The sequence below is a fragment of the Hypanus sabinus genome, chromosome 2 (assembly GCF_030144855.1).
Source record: "Hypanus sabinus isolate sHypSab1 chromosome 2, sHypSab1.hap1, whole genome shotgun sequence".
In the NCBI taxonomy this organism is placed as follows: Eukaryota; Metazoa; Chordata; class Chondrichthyes; order Myliobatiformes; family Dasyatidae; genus Hypanus; species Hypanus sabinus.
Window position 1 is genome coordinate 73,901,651 of NC_082707.1, and position 18,605 is coordinate 73,920,255.

The 18,605-nt window shown below is 40.6% G+C and overlaps 1 protein-coding gene across 1 annotated transcript in view; it reads left to right on the forward strand.

Moving 5' to 3' along the window:
* The window catches only part of LOC132379929 (uncharacterized), a 44,139-nt gene that overhangs the window by 11,546 nt on the left and 13,988 nt on the right, over positions 1-18,605 (forward strand). The window contains exons 9-37 of the mRNA XM_059948293.1: positions 1,426-1,467; positions 5,401-5,527; positions 5,660-5,691; positions 6,389-6,515; positions 6,648-6,679; positions 7,377-7,503; positions 7,636-7,667; positions 8,365-8,491; positions 8,624-8,655; positions 9,353-9,479; positions 9,612-9,643; positions 10,341-10,467; positions 10,600-10,631; positions 11,329-11,455; positions 11,588-11,619; positions 12,317-12,443; positions 12,576-12,607; positions 13,305-13,431; positions 13,564-13,595; positions 14,293-14,419; positions 14,552-14,583; positions 15,281-15,407; positions 15,540-15,571; positions 16,269-16,395; positions 16,528-16,559; positions 17,257-17,383; positions 17,516-17,547; positions 18,243-18,369; positions 18,502-18,533. Coding sequence (XP_059804276.1) covers positions 1,426-1,467; positions 5,401-5,527; positions 5,660-5,691; positions 6,389-6,515; positions 6,648-6,679; positions 7,377-7,503; positions 7,636-7,667; positions 8,365-8,491; positions 8,624-8,655; positions 9,353-9,479; positions 9,612-9,643; positions 10,341-10,467; positions 10,600-10,631; positions 11,329-11,455; positions 11,588-11,619; positions 12,317-12,443; positions 12,576-12,607; positions 13,305-13,431; positions 13,564-13,595; positions 14,293-14,419; positions 14,552-14,583; positions 15,281-15,407; positions 15,540-15,571; positions 16,269-16,395; positions 16,528-16,559; positions 17,257-17,383; positions 17,516-17,547; positions 18,243-18,369; positions 18,502-18,533 — 2,268 coding nt within the window. The remainder of the gene's footprint in view (positions 1-1,425; positions 1,468-5,400; positions 5,528-5,659; positions 5,692-6,388; positions 6,516-6,647; positions 6,680-7,376; positions 7,504-7,635; positions 7,668-8,364; positions 8,492-8,623; positions 8,656-9,352; positions 9,480-9,611; positions 9,644-10,340; positions 10,468-10,599; positions 10,632-11,328; positions 11,456-11,587; positions 11,620-12,316; positions 12,444-12,575; positions 12,608-13,304; positions 13,432-13,563; positions 13,596-14,292; positions 14,420-14,551; positions 14,584-15,280; positions 15,408-15,539; positions 15,572-16,268; positions 16,396-16,527; positions 16,560-17,256; positions 17,384-17,515; positions 17,548-18,242; positions 18,370-18,501; positions 18,534-18,605) is intronic.

The following is an 18,605-nucleotide window of genomic DNA, read 5'->3' on the forward strand; positions in this document are numbered from 1 at the left end:
CATGGTGGAGGATTACCTGGGGATACAAATAGACAGTAAACTGGACTGGTCAAAGAACACTGAGGCTGTCTACAAGAAAGGTCAGAGTCGCCTCTATTTCCTGAGGAGGCTGAGGTCCTTTAACATCTGCCGGATGACGCTGAGAATGTTCTATGAGGCTGTGGTGGCCAGTGCTATCACGTTTGCTGTTGTGTGCTGGGGCAGCAGGCTGAGGGTAGCAGACACCAACAGAATCAACAAACTCATTCGTAAGGCCAGTGATGTTGTGGGGGGGTGGAACTGGACTCTCTGACTGTGGTGTCTGAAAAGAGGATGCTGTCCAAGTTGCATGCCATCTTGGACAATGTCTCCCATCCACTCCATAATGTACTGGTTAGGCACAGGAGTACATTCAGCCAGAGACTCATTCCACTGAGATGTAACACTGAGCGTCATAGGAAGTCATTCCTGCCTGTGGCCATCAAACTTTACAACTCCTCCCTCGGAGTGTCAGACACCCTGAGCCAATAGGCTGGTCCTGGACTTATTTCCACTTGGCATGATTAACTTATTATTATTTAATTATTTACGGTTTTATATTGCCATATTTCTTCACTATTCTTGGTTGGTGCGGCTGTAACAGAACCCAATTTCCCTCGGGATTAATAAAGTATGTCTGTCTGTCTGTCTGCCTCAGCAACCCCAGGGGATTAAAAAGCATTGTTCTGTCGGAGCTCCAGATTATGGTTGGCAGTAACTATTGGTAGTTCTTTGTAGTACAGTTTTATTTTTTATTTTCCCCACTTCATTGTTGACAGTATCTCTCAGCCAGTTACTGTTGTTTCTTCCACTTCTTGCTATTTTTGTTTTTTTTAGATTTTAAAATTTGATGTATCAAATATTTAAAACAAATAAGCTTCAACTTTTTCTCAGAGTTAGAGTTTGGAGTGTTTTGATTTTTCTCTGAATATTCACTGTGTTTGAGGTTGGAAATAGAACTGGGCTTATGCAGTATGTATGGCTCTGATACATCCAGCGCTAGATATTGTATCTACTCAGGTCTATTTTGCCTGGCTTCCATATTTATGATACCTGAGCAACACAATGCTCATACTCTTCATTCTATCTAAAACCATGTGATTTGTATAAGAGGTGAGAAAGAACAGAACTGTGACACTGATAGATTGTGTGGTTTCAATGTTTGATCTCGTCAGTCTGTCTTGTGTTGACAAGACTCTTACAAACACATCTAACTGTGATTTCATAGCATTTGCCATGTGAGATCATTGGTTGCACCCGTCCAACCACTGAAGTTAACAGAACCAATACATCTGGCACATGATGCTCTCATCTGAGGTTACGTTCAGTGACAAAGTTGAAAATCTCCACTGGTATTTACAATCACATTAATTATATACCTTAATTGAGGTTTATTTTTATTTTCAGGATGTTCACAATGAATGGTGTCTGAAATTTACAGTGAACAGGGTAAGACATGCATATAAATGTATTTATGTTGTAGGAATTTGTGGCTCACTTTGAGAGTATTTTCTCAGTTAGATGGGGATTACATGCACATCTTTGGTTGCCACAGTGCCACGGGATGTCCTAAATCCCTGTGCAAGAATGGGAGGAGAGAGGATAGGGTAATCTTTTCCATACAAAAACATCTATTGTTCAATATTTGGAAACATAGACTCAGTTGTAGCATTCTGGGGGCAGCTATGCTTCATGTGTTTGATCACAACAAGCTGCAATGTGAACCAGTGTTTGTACAGAGCTCGGCAAATAGGAACCTTGTGGTAGGAAGTCTTCACCATCACCACTGTCAGCAGCAGTAAGGTATCATGATGACATTATTCATTTCAGCTGATCAGTTAATAGCAGAAAAATACTGAGGGAGTTTTCACATTGAATGACAGTATATGTCTACTGTCCACTGACCTTCTAGCTCTGCTGTAAAAAAACAGTAATGGAAAAGTATAGCACAGAAAGAAGCCCTTTGCCCTATCTAGTCCATCCTGAAATCACTTAAACTGCCTATCCCCATCAACCTGCGCCAGGACCATGGCCTTCCCACACCCCTCCCCTACTCCTACCATCCATGTACCGATCCAAACTTCGCTTAACTGTTGAAATTGAGAACGCCTGCACCACTTGTGCTGGAGCTCATTCCACACTCTCATGACCCTCTGAGTGAAGAAGGTTCACCTCATATTCCCCTTAAACTTTTCACCATTCACCCTAAACCCATGACCTCTGGTTGTGGTCCCACCCAACCTCAGTGGAAAAAGCCTGCTTGCAGTTATTCATTCTAGACCCCTCGTTAGCTTGTATGCCTGTATCAAATCTCTTCTCAATCTTCAATGTTCTAAGGAATAAAGTCCTAACCTATTCAATCATTCCTTATATCTCAGCTTCTCCAGACCAATTAGCATCCTTGTAAATTTTCCTCTGCACTCTTCCTACCTTATTTACTTCTTTCCTGTTGGTAGGTGACCAAAACTGCACAGAATACTCCAAATTAGGACTCACCAACATCTTACACAGCTTCAACATGACATCCCATTTCCTGTACTCAGTACTTTGACTTATGAAGGCCAATGTGTCAAAAGCTTTCTTTAAAATTGAAATGCCATGTGTGATTACTATTAATACTGATATCACTGGAAATGAAAAACAGAAGGGATGTTTAAAGGGCCAGGCAAAGATAATGTCATTAACATGATTGCCAAAGTTAACAGCATTCCCCACCTCCCACTTTCTGAAACATTTTTGAGATGCTTCATCAGAAGCATTGATTGATAGATTAGATAATTAATGAGATGTTCTTTCAAATTCCAAAAGTGTTAGCTCTGCTTCAAGGAATAAGTGACATTTAACCTGAAGGGAACCCACGTTCCTGAGTTGCTGAGTTCCAACCTGATTCTGGATTAATCTTTATTCACATTTCAACCCTTGTGTTAGTATGAAATAAAACTGCTTTACTTAATAGGGTAATTAAGGTATATTTGATCATTAAACATAGAAAGCACAGAAAGACTTTCAGGAAATTTTAAGCATGCCCTCACTTTTTGATTGTGACAAGCCAACAGGAAATGAAACAGTGTCGGTGGGCAATTATGGTGTGGGTTTTGTGGTTTGGAATCTGCAGAACATTGATTTGTTGGATGTGTTGGAACTTGGAGTATATTAGAATGTGGACTGATGCAGATCAGATTACCCAAAATGAACAGCAGATGCTGTTCAGAAACTCAATGTCTCAGTTAGACAACTAATATTCTGCACTTTTATAGAAGTTAACAGTTAAACTTTCCTCAGAAGCAGTATGTTGACACTTTCCAGTAATGCTGTTTCTACATTAGACATTTAATTCAGTGCTCATTCAAATTTTGTGCATTTTACATTGGACTTCAACATCAGATTGCAGAAAAAGAAGCTTTCCTCATCTAGATCAGGCTTCGGCATTTGTGTTCTTTTTCAACTATTTTTCAAGTGTTAGCATTTATTCACATTTGTACCATAAAGATTCAAGATTCATGATTATTTAATCTTACTTCCACTACACAAGTGTAAAGAAGAACAAATAATTATTACTCCAGATCTGATACAGCACAAATAAAACACAGCAAGATAAAAAATATAATAAAAAGCACAATAAATATAAGTACACTGGCGAAATCGTTCACATAAATTGATTGTATGTCCATCAAGTGACACGAGGCACAAGAGTGTCTGTACGTGAGGTGACTGACAGGAAATGATACAGTAGTGGTGGTGGGAGGTGTGGAAGCACTGGTGAGTGGGTGGAGGTGTTGACCAGCCTTGCTTCATGGGGAAAGTAAAGGTTTCTGAGTCTGGTCCTGGCATGGATGTTAAGTTGCCTTCTCCCTGATGGGAAGAGGATAAGCAGTCCATGAGCGGGGTGTGTGGGATCACTTCAACCTCAATGGCTACAACATGTTTTTGTGATAACATGAAAAAATTTCCAGTTGGTAAAACACTAACCAACTACTATAATAGAATATTGGGCAATTATTGACTTATGTTGAGAAGACCATAAGACATAGGAGCAGAATTTGGCCATCTGGCCTATCGAGTCTGCTCCGCCATTCAATCATGGCGGATCCTTTTTTCTTCTCCTCCTCAACCCCAGTTCCCGGTCTTCTCCCCATAACCTTTGTCTAATGAAAAGCTTTCAATCCCTGCCTTAAATAGAACCAACAACCTGGCCTCCACAGCTGCATGTGGCAAAGAAATTTCTCTGTATCTCTGTTTTGAAAGGGTGCCCCTCTATCCTGAGGCTGTGTCCTCTTGTCCCAGACTATCCCACAATGGGAAATATCCTTTCCACATCCACTCTTTCTAGGCCTTTCAACATTCAAAAGGCTTAAATGAGATCCCCCCACCCCCCAACCACTCATCCTTCTGAATTCCAGTGAGTACAGACCCAGGACCATCAATAATTCCTCATATGATAACCCTTTCATTCCTGGAATCATCCTTGTGAACCGCCTTGGACCCTCTCCAATGCCAACACATCTTTTCTAAGATGAGGGGCCCAAAGCTGTTCACAATACTCATGATGAGGCCTCACCAGTGCCTTGTAAAGCCTCAGCATCACATCCTTGTTGTTGTATTCTAGACCTCTTGAAATGAATGATAACATGGCATTTGCCTTCCTCACCACTGACTCAACCTGCAAGCTAACCTTTAGGGTATTCTGCACAATGACTCCCAAGTCCCTGTGCATCTCAGATTCCTGGATTTTACTTTAATAAATACTGAAAGTTCCTGCTACAATTGATTCTTTCTACCACAATCACCAAGGCTCTAAAGTCCATCCAGGCTGAATCAATTAAAACAAAAATGCATAATTTTACTCTTGATATTGGCCATGCACTCCTTCACCATTAACAACTGTGTGAAATGTTTTATTCTTTCTCATCTACTCCACAACTATTTTGCCGTTTGAGATTTTTTTTCATTTTTGAAAAACATATGACCTGCACCTCCCTCACTTTTCCCAAAAATGCGCGCAGGATCAATGAAAATAAATTGCATAATTTTACTCTTCGTATTGGCCATATACTCTTTCACCTTTAAAAATTGCCAGAAATGTTTCATTTTTTCTTGAGAACTCCACAACTCAGAGAAATATTACCCTCTCCCCTCATATCTTCTGAAACTTTTTGGGATGCTTTCTCAGAAAAAGGCTCTGTCAAACATGAAAATCTGCAGATGCTGGAAATCCAAGCAACACGCACAAAATGCTGGAGGGAGTCATCAGGCCAGGCAGCACCTATGGGAAAAATAATACAGTTAACAGTTCGGTGCAGTCCTGCCAAAGGATCTCAGCCCGAAACGTCAAATGTTCTTTGTCCCACTATTTTACTTTCTTACTATCTCACTCTCATACAGGAGGTTAATGCCCAGAAAGATTCCCATGTGGATGATGGAAAAGAAGATGAAACACCTGTTCAAGATCAAGAAGTGAATCGGGAAATTTCCGTGGACATTGAAGGAAGAAATTCTGTGACACGTCAAGGTACGTTGGAAGCTGCGGGCACAAAGCATCAGCATGGCTGGTGGGCTCGGGCACCTGCTGCAAGAAACATGACTGACCACGTGGGGATATTCATAAACTCTTCTGATGTGTTCTATTCGTTCTCTCCTTTAGATTACCTACAGCATGTTTCAACAGGACACGAGGTAAGGAAATAGCAAATTTTCAACATGAACATCATCTCTACTACCTTTTCTTTAATAAACTGCTCACAGTGCCTCCCACAATTGTTCATTTCTGCCACTGTCATCAAGCCACTGAAATCCATTCGGGCTGCATCAATTAAAAAAAATGCATAATTTTACTCTTGATATTGGCCATGCACTCCTTCACCATTAACAACTGTGTGAAATGTTTTATTCTTTCTCATCTACTCCACAACTATTTTGCCGTTTGAGATTTTTTTTCATTTTTGAAAAACATATGACCTGCACCTCCCTCACTTTTCCCAAAAATGAGCGCAGGATCAATGAAAATAAATTGCATAATTTTACTCTTCGTATTGGCCATATACTCTTTCACCTTTAAAAATTGCCAGAAATGTTTCATTTTTTCTTGAGAACTCCACAACTCAGAGAAATATTACCCTCTCCCCTCATATCTTCTGAAACTTTTTGGGATGCTTTCTCAGAAAAAGGCTCTGTCAAACATGAAAATCTGCAGATGCTGGAAATCCAAGCAACACGCACAAAATGCTGGAGGGAGTCATCAGGCCAGGCAGCACCTTTGGGAAAAATAATACAGTTAACAGTTCGGTGCAGTCCTGCCAAAGGATCTCAGCCCGAAACGTCAAATGTTCTTTGTCCCACTATTTTACTTTCTTACTATCTCACTCTCATACAGGAGGTTAATGCCCAGAAAGATTCCCATGTGGATGATGGAAAAGAAGATGAAACACTTGTTCAAGATCAAGAAGTGAATCGGGAAATTTCCGTGGACATTGAAGGAAGAAATTCTGTGACCCGTCAAGGTACGTTGGAAGCTGCGGGCACAAAGCATCAGCATGGCTGGTGGGCTCGGGCACCTGCTGCAAGAAACATGACTGACCACGTGGGGATATTCATAAACTCTTCTGATGTGTTCTATTCGTTCTCTCCTTTAGATCACCTACAGCATGTTTCAACAGGACACGAGGTAAGGAAATAGCAAATTTTTAACATGAACATGATCTCTACTACCTTTTCTTTAATAAACTGCTCACAGTGCCTCCCACAATTGTTCATTTCTGCCACTGTCATCAAGCCACTGAAATCCATTCGGGCTGCATCAATTAAAAAAAATGCATAATTTTACTCTTGATATTGGCCATGCACTCCTTCACCATTAACAACTGTGTGAAATGTTTTATTCTTTCTCATCTACTCCACAACTATTTTGCCGTTTGAGATTTTTTTTCATTTTTGAAAAACATATGACCTGCACCTCCCTCACTTTTCCCAAAAATGCGCACAGGATCAATGAAAATAAATTGCATAATTTTACTCTTCGTATTGGCCATCTACTCTTTCACCTTTAAAAATTGCCAGAAATGTTTCATTTTTTCTTGAGAACTCCACAACTCAGAGAAATATTACTCTCTCCCCTCATATCTTCTGAAACTTTTTGGGATGCTTTCTCAGAAAAAGGCTCTGTCAAACATGAAAATCTGCAGATGCTGGAAATCCAAGCAACACGCACAAAATGCTGGAGGGAGTCATCAGGCCAGGCAGCACCTATGGGAAAAATAATACAGTTAACAGTTCGGTGCAGTCCTGCCAAAGGATCTCAGCCCGAAACGTCAAATGTTCTTTGTCCCACTATTTTACTTTCTTACTATCTCACTCTCATACAGGAGGTTAATGCCCAGAAAGATTCCCATGTGGATGATGGAAAAGAAGATGAAACACCTGTTCAAGATCAAGAAGTGAATCGGGAAATTTCCGTGGACATTGAAGGAAGAAATTCTGTGACCCGTCAAGGTACGTTGGAAGCTGCGGGCACAAAGCATCAGCATGGCTGGTGGGCTCGGGCACCTTCTGCAAGAAACATGACTGACCACGTGGGGATATTCATAAACTCTTCTGATGTGTTCTATTCGTTCTCTCCTTTAGATCACCTACAGCATGTTTCAACAGGACACGAGGTAAGGAAATAGCAAATTTTTAACATGAACATGATCTCTACTACCTTTTCTTTAATAAACTGCTCACAGTGCCTCCCACAATTGTTCATTTCTGCCACTGTCATCAAGCCACTGAAATCCATTCGGGCTGCATCAATTAAAAAAAATGCATAATTTTACTCTTGATATTGGCCATGCACTCCTTCACCATTAACAACTGTGTGAAATGTTTTATTCTTTCTCATCTACTCCACAACTATTTTGCCGTTTGAGATTTTTTTTCATTTTTGAAAAACATATGACCTGCACCTCCCTCACTTTTCCCAAAAATGCGCACAGGATCAATGAAAATAAATTGCATAATTTTACTCTTCGTATTGGCCATCTACTCTTTCACCTTTAAAAATTGCCAGAAATGTTTCATTTTTTCTTGAGAACTCCACAACTCAGAGAAATATTACTCTCTCCCCTCATATCTTCTGAAACATTTTGGGATGCTTTCTCAGAAAAAGGCTCTGTCAAACATGAAAATCTGCAGATGCTGGAAATCCAAGCAACACGCACAAAATGCTGGAGGGAGTCATCAGGCCAGGCAGCACCTATGGGAAAAATAATACAGTTAACAGTTCGGTGCAGTCCTGCCAAAGGATCTCAGCCCGAAACGTCAAATGTTCTTTGTCCCACTATTTTACTTTCTTACTATCTCACTCTCATACAGGAGGTTAATGCCCAGAAAGATTCCCATGTGGATGATGGAAAAGAAGATGAAACACCTGTTCAAGATCAAGAAGTGAATCGGGAAATTTCCGTGGACATTGAAGGAAGAAATTCTGTGACCCGTCAAGGTACGTTGGAAGCTGCGGGCACAAAGCATCAGCATGGCTGGTGGGCTCGGGCACCTGCTGCAAGAAACATGACTGACCACGTGGGGATATTCATAAACTCTTCTGATGTGTTCTATTCGTTCTCTCCTTTAGATCACCTACAGCATGTTTCAACAGGACACGAGGTAAGGAAATAGCAAATTTTCAACATGAACATCATCTCTACTACCTTTTCTTTAATAAACTGCTCACAGTGCCTCCCACAATTGTTCATTTCTGCCAATGTCATCAAGCCACTGAAATCCATTCGGGCTGCATCAATTAAAAAAAATGCATAATTTTACTCTTGATATTGGCCATGCACTCCTTCACCATTAACAACTGTGTGAAATGTTTTATTCTTTCTCATCTACTCCACAACTATTTTGCCGTTTGAGATTTTTTTTCATTTTTGAAAAACATATGACCTGCACCTCCCTCACTTTTCCCAAAAATGCGCGCAGGATCAATGAAAATAAATTGCATAATTTTACTCTTCGTATTGGCCATCTACTCTTTCACCTTTAAAAATTGCCAGAAATGTTTCATTTTTTCTTGAGAACTCCACAACTCAGAGAAATATTACTCTCTCCCCTCATATCTTCTGAAACTTTTTGGGATGCTTTCTCAGAAAAAGGCTCTGTCAAACATGAAAATCTGCAGATGCTGGAAATCCAAGCAACACGCACAAAATGCTGGAGGGAGTCATCAGGCCAGGCAGCACCTATGGGAAAAATAATACAGTTAACAGTTCGGTGCAGTCCTGCCAAAGGATCTCAGCCCGAAACGTCAAATGTTCTTTGTCCCACTATTTTACTTTCTTACTATCTCACTCTCATACAGGAGGTTAATGCCCAGAAAGATTCCCATGTGGATGATGGAAAAGAAGATGAAACACCTGTTCAAGATCAAGAAGTGAATCGGGAAATTTCCGTGGACATTGAAGGAAGAAATTCTGTGACCCGTCAAGGTACGTTGGAAGCTGCGGGCACAAAGCATCAGCATGGCTGGTGGGCTCGGGCACCTTCTGCAAGAAACATGACTGACCACGTGGGGATATTCATAAACTCTTCTGATGTGTTCTATTCGTTCTCTCCTTTAGATCACCTACAGCATGTTTCAACAGGACACGAGGTAAGGAAATAGCAAATTTTTAACATGAACATGATCTCTACTACCTTTTCTTTAATAAACTGCTCACAGTGCCTCCCACAATTGTTCATTTCTGCCACTGTCATCAAGCCACTGAAATCCATTCGGGCTGCATCAATTAAAAAAAATGCATAATTTTACTCTTGATATTGGCCATGCACTCCTTCACCATTAACAACTGTGTGAAATGTTTTATTCTTTCTCATCTACTCCACAACTATTTTGCCGTTTGAGATTTTTTTTCATTTTTGAAAAACATATGACCTGCACCTCCCTCACTTTTCCCAAAAATGCGCACAGGATCAATGAAAATAAATTGCATAATTTTACTCTTCGTATTGGCCATCTACTCTTTCACCTTTAAAAATTGCCAGAAATGTTTCATTTTTTCTTGAGAACTCCACAACTCAGAGAAATATTACTCTCTCCCCTCATATCTTCTGAAACATTTTGGGATGCTTTCTCAGAAAAAGGCTCTGTCAAACATGAAAATCTGCAGATGCTGGAAATCCAAGCAACACGCACAAAATGCTGGAGGGAGTCATCAGGCCAGGCAGCACCTATGGGAAAAATAATACAGTTAACAGTTCGGTGCAGTCCTGCCAAAGGATCTCAGCCCGAAACGTCAAATGTTCTTTGTCCCACTATTTTACTTTCTTACTATCTCACTCTCATACAGGAGGTTAATGCCCAGAAAGATTCCCATGTGGATGATGGAAAAGAAGATGAAACACCTGTTCAAGATCAAGAAGTGAATCGGGAAATTTCCGTGGACATTGAAGGAAGAAATTCTGTGACCCGTCAAGGTACGTTGGAAGCTGCGGGCACAAAGCATCAGCATGGCTGGTGGGCTCGGGCACCTGCTGCAAGAAACATGACTGACCACGTGGGGATATTCATAAACTCTTCTGATGTGTTCTATTCGTTCTCTCCTTTAGATCACCTACAGCATGTTTCAACAGGACACGAGGTAAGGAAATAGCAAATTTTCAACATGAACATCATCTCTACTACCTTTTCTTTAATAAACTGCTCACAGTGCCTCCCACAATTGTTCATTTCTGCCAATGTCATCAAGCCACTGAAATCCATTCGGGCTGCATCAATTAAAAAAAATGCATAATTTTACTCTTGATATTGGCCATGCACTCCTTCACCATTAACAACTGTGTGAAATGTTTTATTCTTTCTCATCTACTCCACAACTATTTTGCCGTTTGAGATTTTTTTTCATTTTTGAAAAACATATGACCTGCACCTCCCTCACTTTTCCCAAAAATGCGCGCAGGATCAATGAAAATAAATTGCATAATTTTACTCTTCGTATTGGCCATCTACTCTTTCACCTTTAAAAATTGCCAGAAATGTTTCATTTTTTCTTGAGAACTCCACAAATCAGAGAAATATTACCCTCTCCCCTCATATCTTCTGAAACTTTTTGGGATGCTTTCTCAGAAAAAGGCTCTGTCAAACATGAAAATCTGCAGATGCTGGAAATCCAAGCAACACGCACAAAATGCTGGAGGGAGTCATCAGGCCAGGCAGCACCTTTGGGAAAAATAATACAGTTAACAGTTCGGTGCAGTCCTGCCAAAGGATCTCAGCCCGAAACGTCAAATGTTCTTTGTCCCACTATTTTACTTTCTTACTATCTCACTCTCATACAGGAGGTTAATGCCCAGAAAGATTCCCATGTGGATGATGGAAAAGAAGATGAAACACCTGTTCAAGATCAAGAAGTGAATCGGGAAATTTCCATGGACATTGAAGGAAGAAATTCTGTGACCCGTCAAGGTACGTTGGAAGCTGCGGGCACAAAGCATCAGCATGGCTGGTGGGCTCGGGCACCTGCTGCAAGAAACATGACTGACCACGTGGGGATATTCATAAACTCTTCTGATGTGTTCTATTCGTTCTCTCCTTTAGATCACCTACAGCATGTTTCAACAGGACACGAGGTAAGGAAATAGCAAATTTTCAACATGAACATCATCTCTACTACCTTTTCTTTAATAAACTGCTCACAGTGCCTCCCACAATTGTTCATTTCTGCCAATGTCATCAAGCCACTGAAATCCATTCGGGCTGCATCAATTAAAAAAAATGCATAATTTTACTCTTGATATTGGCCATGCACTCCTTCACCATTAACAACTGTGTGAAATGTGTTATTCTTTCTCATCTACTCCACAACTATTTTGCCGTTTGAGATTTTTTTTCATTTTTGAAAAACATATGACCTGCACCTCCCTCACTTTTCCCAAAAATGCGCGCAGGATCAATGAAAATAAATTGCATAATTTTACTCTTCGTATTGGCCATCTACTCTTTCACCTTTAAAAATTGCCAGAAATGTTTCATTTTTTCTTGAGAACTCCACAACTCAGAGAAATATTACCCTCTCCCCTCATATCTTCTGAAACTTTTTGGGATGCTTTCTCAGAAAAAGGCTCTGTCAAACATGAAAATCTGCAGATGCTGGAAATCCAAGCAACACGCACAAAATGCTGGAGGGAGTCATCAGGCCAGGCAGCACCTTTGGGAAAAATAATACAGTTAACAGTTCGGTGCAGTCCTGCCAAAGGATCTCAGCCCGAAACGTCAAATGTTCTTTGTCCCACTATTTTACTTTCTTACTATCTCACTCTCATACAGGAGGTTAATGCCCAGAAAGATTCCCATGTGGATGATGGAAAAGAAGATGAAACACCTGTTCAAGATCAAGAAGTGAATCGGGAAATTTCCGTGGACATTGAAGGAAGAAATTCTGTGACCCGTCAAGGTACGTTGGAAGCTGCGGGCACAAAGCATCAGCATGGCTGGTGGGCTCGGGCACCTTCTGCAAGAAACATGACTGACCACGTGGGGATATTCATAAACTCTTCTGATGTGTTCTATTCGTTCTCTCCTTTAGATCACCTACAGCATGTTTCAACAGGACACGAGGTAAGGAAATAGCAAATTTTTAACATGAACATGATCTCTACTACCTTTTCTTTAATAAACTGCTCACAGTGCCTCCCACAATTGTTCATTTCTGCCACTGTCATCAAGCCACTGAAATCCATTCGGGCTGCATCAATTAAAAAAAATGCATAATTTTACTCTTGATATTGGCCATGCACTCCTTCACCATTAACAACTGTGTGAAATGTTTTATTCTTTCTCATCTACTCCACAACTATTTTGCCGTTTGAGATTTTTTTTCATTTTTGAAAAACATATGACCTGCACCTCCCTCACTTTTCCCAAAAATGAGCGCAGGATCAATGAAAATAAATTGCATAATTTTACTCTTCGTATTGGCCATATACTCTTTCACCTTTAAAAATTGCCAGAAATGTTTCATTTTTTCTTGAGAACTCCACAACTCAGAGAAATATTACCCTCTCCCCTCATATCTTCTGAAACTTTTTGGGATGCTTTCTCAGAAAAAGGCTCTGTCAAACATGAAAATCTGCAGATGCTGGAAATCCAAGCAACACGCACAAAATGCTGGAGGGAGTCATCAGGCCAGGCAGCACCTATGGGAAAAATAATACAGTTAACAGTTCGGTGCAGTCCTGCCAAAGGATCTCAGCCCGAAACGTCAAATGTTCTTTGTCCCACTATTTTACTTTCTTACTATCTCACTCTCATACAGGAGGTTAATGCCCAGAAAGATTCCCATGTGGATGATGGAAAAGAAGATGAAACACCTGTTCAAGATCAAGAAGTGAATCGGGAAATTTCCGTGGACATTGAAGGAAGAAATTCTGTGACCCGTCAAGGTACGTTGGAAGCTGCGGGCACAAAGAATCAGCATGGCTGGTGGGCTCGGGCACCTGCTGCAAGAAACATGACTGACCACGTGGGGATATTCATAAACTCTTCTGATGTGTTCTATTCGTTCTCTCCTTTAGATCACCTACAGCATGTTTCAACAGGACACGAGGTAAGGAAATAGCAAATTTTCAACATGAACATCATCACTACTACCTTTTCTTTAATAAACTGCTCACAGTGCCTCCCACAATTGTTCATTTCTGCCACTGTCATCAAGCCACTGAAATCCATTCGGGCTGCATCAATTAAAAAAAATGCATAATTTTACTCTTGATATTGGCCATGCACTCCTTCACCATTAACAACTGTGTGAAATGTTTTATTCTTTCTCATCTACTCCACAACTATTTTGCCGTTTGAGATTTTTTTTCATTTTTGAAAAACATATGACCTGCACCTCCCTCACTTTTCCCAAAAATGCGCGCAGGATCAATGAAAATAAATTGCATAATTTTACTCTTCGTATTGGCCATCTACTCTTTCACCTTTAAAAATTGCCAGAAATGTTTCATTTTTTCTTGAGAACTCCACAACTCAGAGAAATATTACCCTCTCCCCTCATATCTTCTGAAACTTTTTGGGATGCTTTCTCAGAAAAAGGCTCTGTCAAACATGAAAATCTGCAGATGCTGGAAATCCAAGCAACACGCACAAAATGCTGGAGGGAGTCATCAGGCCAGGCAGCACCTATGGGAAAAATAATACAGTTAACAGTTCGGTGCAGTCCTGCCAAAGGATCTCAGCCCGAAACGTCAAATGTTCTTTGTCCCACTATTTTACTTTCTTACTATCTCACTCTCATACAGGAGGTTAATGCCCAGAAAGATTCCCATGTGGATGATGGAAAAGAAGATGAAACACCTGTTCAAGATCAAGAAGTGAATCGGGAAATTTCCGTGGACATTGAAGGAAGAAATTCTGTGACCCGTCAAGGTACGTTGGAAGCTGCGGGCACAAAGCATCAGCATGGCTGGTGGGCTCGGGCACCTGCTGCAAGAAACATGACTGACCACGTGGGGATATTCATAAACTCTTCTGATGTGTTCTATTCGTTCTCTCCTTTAGATCACCTACAGCATGTTTCAACAGGACACGAGGTAAGGAAATAGCAAATTTTCAACATGAACATCATCTCTACTACCTTTTCTTTAATAAACTGCTCACAGTGCCTCCCACAATTGTTCATTTCTGCCACTGTCATCAAGCCTCTGAAATCCATTCGGGCTGCATCAATTAAAAAAAATGCATAATTTTACTCTTGATATTGGCCATGCACTCCTTCACCATTAACAACTGTGAGAAATGTTTTATTCTTTCTCATCTACTCCACAACTATTTTGCCGTTTGAGATTTTTTTTCATTTTTGAAAAACATATGACCTGCACCTCCCTCACTTTTCCCAAAAATGAGCGCAGGATCAATGAAAATAAATTGCATAATTTTACTCTTCGTATTGGCCATCTACTCTTTCACCTTTAAAAATTGCCAGAAATGTTTCATTTTTTCTTGAGAACTCCACAACTCAGAGAAATATTACCCTCTCCCCTCATATCTTCTGAAACTTTTTGGGATGCTTTCTCAGAAAAAGGCTCTGTCAAACATGAAAATCTGCAGATGCTGGAAATCCAAGCAACACGCACAAAATGCTGGAGGGAGTCATCAGGCCAGGCAGCACCTATGGGAAAAATAATACAGTTAACAGTTCGGTGCAGTCCTGCCAAAGGATCTCAGCCCGAAACGTCAAATGTTCTTTGTCCCACTATTTTACTTTCTTACTATCTCACTCTCATACAGGAGGTTAATGCCCAGAAAGATTCCCATGTGGATGATGGAAAAGAAGATGAAACACCTGTTCAAGATCAAGAAGTGAATCGGGAAATTTCCGTGGACATTGAAGGAAGAAATTCTGTGACACGTCAAGGTACGTTGGAAGCTGCGGGCACAAAGCATCAGCATGGCTGGTGGGCTCGGGCACCTTCTGCAAGAAACATGACTGACCACGTGGGGATATTCATAAACTCTTCTGATGTGTTCTATTCGTTCTCTCATTTAGATCACCCACAGCATGTTTCAAAAGGACACGAGGTAAGGAAATAGCAAATTTTCGACATGAACATGATCTCTACAACCTTTTCTTTAATAAACTGCTCACAGTGCCTCCCACAATTGTTCATTTCTGCCACTGTCATCAAGCCACTGAAATCCATTCGGGCTGCATCAATTAAAAAAAATGCATAATTTTACTCTTGATATTGGCCATGCACTCCTTCACCATTAACAACTGTGTGAAATGTTTTATTCTTTCTCATCTACTCCACAACTATTTTGCCGTTTGAGATTTTTTTTCATTTTTGAAAAACATATGACCTGCACCTCCCTCACTTTTCCCAAAAATGCGCGCAGGATCAATGAAAATAAATTGCATAATTTTACTCTTCGTATTGGCCATATACTCTTTCACCTTTAAAAATTGCCAGAAATGTTTCATTTTTTCTTGAGAACTCCACAACTCAGAGAAATATTACCCTCTCCCCTCATATCTTCTGAAACTTTTTGGGATGCGTTCTCAGAAAAAGGCTCTGTCAAACATGAAAATCTGCAGATGCTGGAAATCCAAGCAACACGCACAAAATGCTGGAGGGAGTCATCAGGCCAGGCAGCACCTATGAGAAAAATAATACAGTTAACAGTTCGGTACAGTCCTGCCAAAGGATCTCAGCCCGAAACGTCAAATGTTCTTTGTCCCACTATTTTACTTACTTACTATCTCACTCTCATACAGGAGGTTAATGCCCAGAAAGATTCCCATGTGGATGATGGAAAAGAACATGAAACACCTGTTCAAGATCAAGAAGTGAATCGGGAAATTTCCGTGGACATTGAAGGAAGAAATTCTGTGACCCGTCAAGGTACGTTGGAAGCTGCGGGCACAAAGCATCAGCATGGCTGGTGGGCTCGGGCACCTTCTGCAAGAAACATGACTGACCACGTGGGGATATTCATAAACTCTTCTGATGTGTTCTATTTGTTCTCTCCTTTAGAACACCCACAGCATGTTTCAACAGGACACGAGGTAAGGAAATAGCAAATTTTCAACATGAACATGATCTCTACTACCTTTTCTTTAATAAACTGCTCACAGTGCCTCCCACAATTGTTCATTTCTGCCAATGTCATCAAACCACTGAAATCCATTCGGGCTGCATCAATTAAAAAAAATGCATAATTTTACTCTTGATATTGGCCATGCACTCCTTCACCATTAACAACTGTGTGAAATGTTTTATTCTTTCTCATCTACTCCACAACTATTTTGCCGTTTGAGATTTTTTTTCATTTTTGATAAACATATGACCTGCACCTCCCTCACTTTTCCCAAAAATGCGCGCAGGATCAATGAAAATAAATTGCATAATTTTACTCTTCGTATTGGCCATATACTCTTTCACCTTTAAAAATTGCCAGAAATGTTTCATTTTTTCTTGAGAACTCCACAACTCAGAGAAATATTACCCTCTCCCCTCATATCTTCTGAAACTTTTTGGGATGCTTTCTCAGAAAAAGGCTCTGTCAAACATGAAAATCTGCAGATGCTGGAAATCCAAGCAACACGCACAAAATGCTGGAGGGAGTCATCAGGCCAGGCAGCACCTTTGGGAAAAATAATACAGTTAACAGTTCGGTGCAGTCCTGCCAAAGGATCTCAGCCCGAAACGTCAAATGTTCTTTGTCCCACTATTTTACTTTCTTACTATCTCACTCTCATACAGGAGGTTAATGCCCAGAAAGATTCCCATGTGGATGATGGAAAAGAAGATGAAACACTTGTTCAAGATCAAGAAGTGAATCGGGAAATTTCCGTGGACATTGAAGGAAGAAATTCTGTGACCCGTCAAGGTACGTTGGAAGCTGCGGGCACAAAGCATCAGCATGGCTGGTGGGCTCGGGCACCTTCTGCAAGAAACATGACTGACCACGTGGGGATATTCATAAACTCTTCTGATGTGTTCTATTTGTTCTCTCCTTTAGATCACCCACAGCATGTTTCAACGGGACACGAGGTAAGGAAATAGCAAATTTTCAACATGAACATCATCTCTACTACCTTTTCTTTAATAAACTGCTCACGGTGCCTCCCACAATTGTTCATTTCTGCCACTGTCATCAAGCCACTGAAATCCATTCGGGCTGCATCAATTAAAAAAATGCATAATTTTACTCTTGATATTGGCCATGCACTCCTTCACCATTAACAACTGTGTGAAATGTTTTATTCTTTCTCATCTACTCCACAACTATTTTGCCGTTTGAGATTTTTTTTCATTTTTGAAAAACATATGACCTGCACCTCCCTCACTTTTCCCAAAAATTCGCGCAGGATCAATGAAAATAAATTGCATAATTTTACTCTTCGTATTGGCCATATATTCTTTCACCTTTAAAAATTGCCAGAAATGTTTCATTTTTTTTGAGAACTCCACAACTCAGAGAAATATTGCCCTCTCCCCTCATATCTTCTGAAACTTTTTGGGATGCTTTCTCAGAAAAAGGCTCTGTCAAACATGAATATCTGCAGATGCTGGAAATCCAAGCAACACGCACAAAATGCTGGAGGGAGTCATCAGGCCAGGCAGCACCTATGGGAAAAATAATGCAGTTAACAGTTCGGTGCAGTCCTGCCAAAGGATCTCAGCCCGAAACGTCAAATGTTCTTTGTCCCACTATTTTACTTTCTTACTATCTCACTCTCATACAGGAGGTTAATGCCCAGAAAGATTCCCATGTGGATGATGGAAAAGAAGATGAAACACCTGTTCAAGATCAAGAAGTGAATCGGGAAATTTCTGTGGACATTGAAGGAAGAAATTCCGTGACCCGTCAAGGTACGTTGGAAGCTGAGGGCACAAAGCATCAGCATGGCTGGTGGGCTCGGGCACCTGCTGCAAGAAACATGACTGACCACGTGGGGATATTCATAAACTCTTCTGATGTGTTCTATTCGTTCTCTCCTTTAGATCACCTACAGCATGTTTCAACAGGACACGAGGTAAGGAAATAGCAAATTTTCAACATGAACATGATCTCTACTACCTTTTCTTTAATAAACTGCTCACAGTGC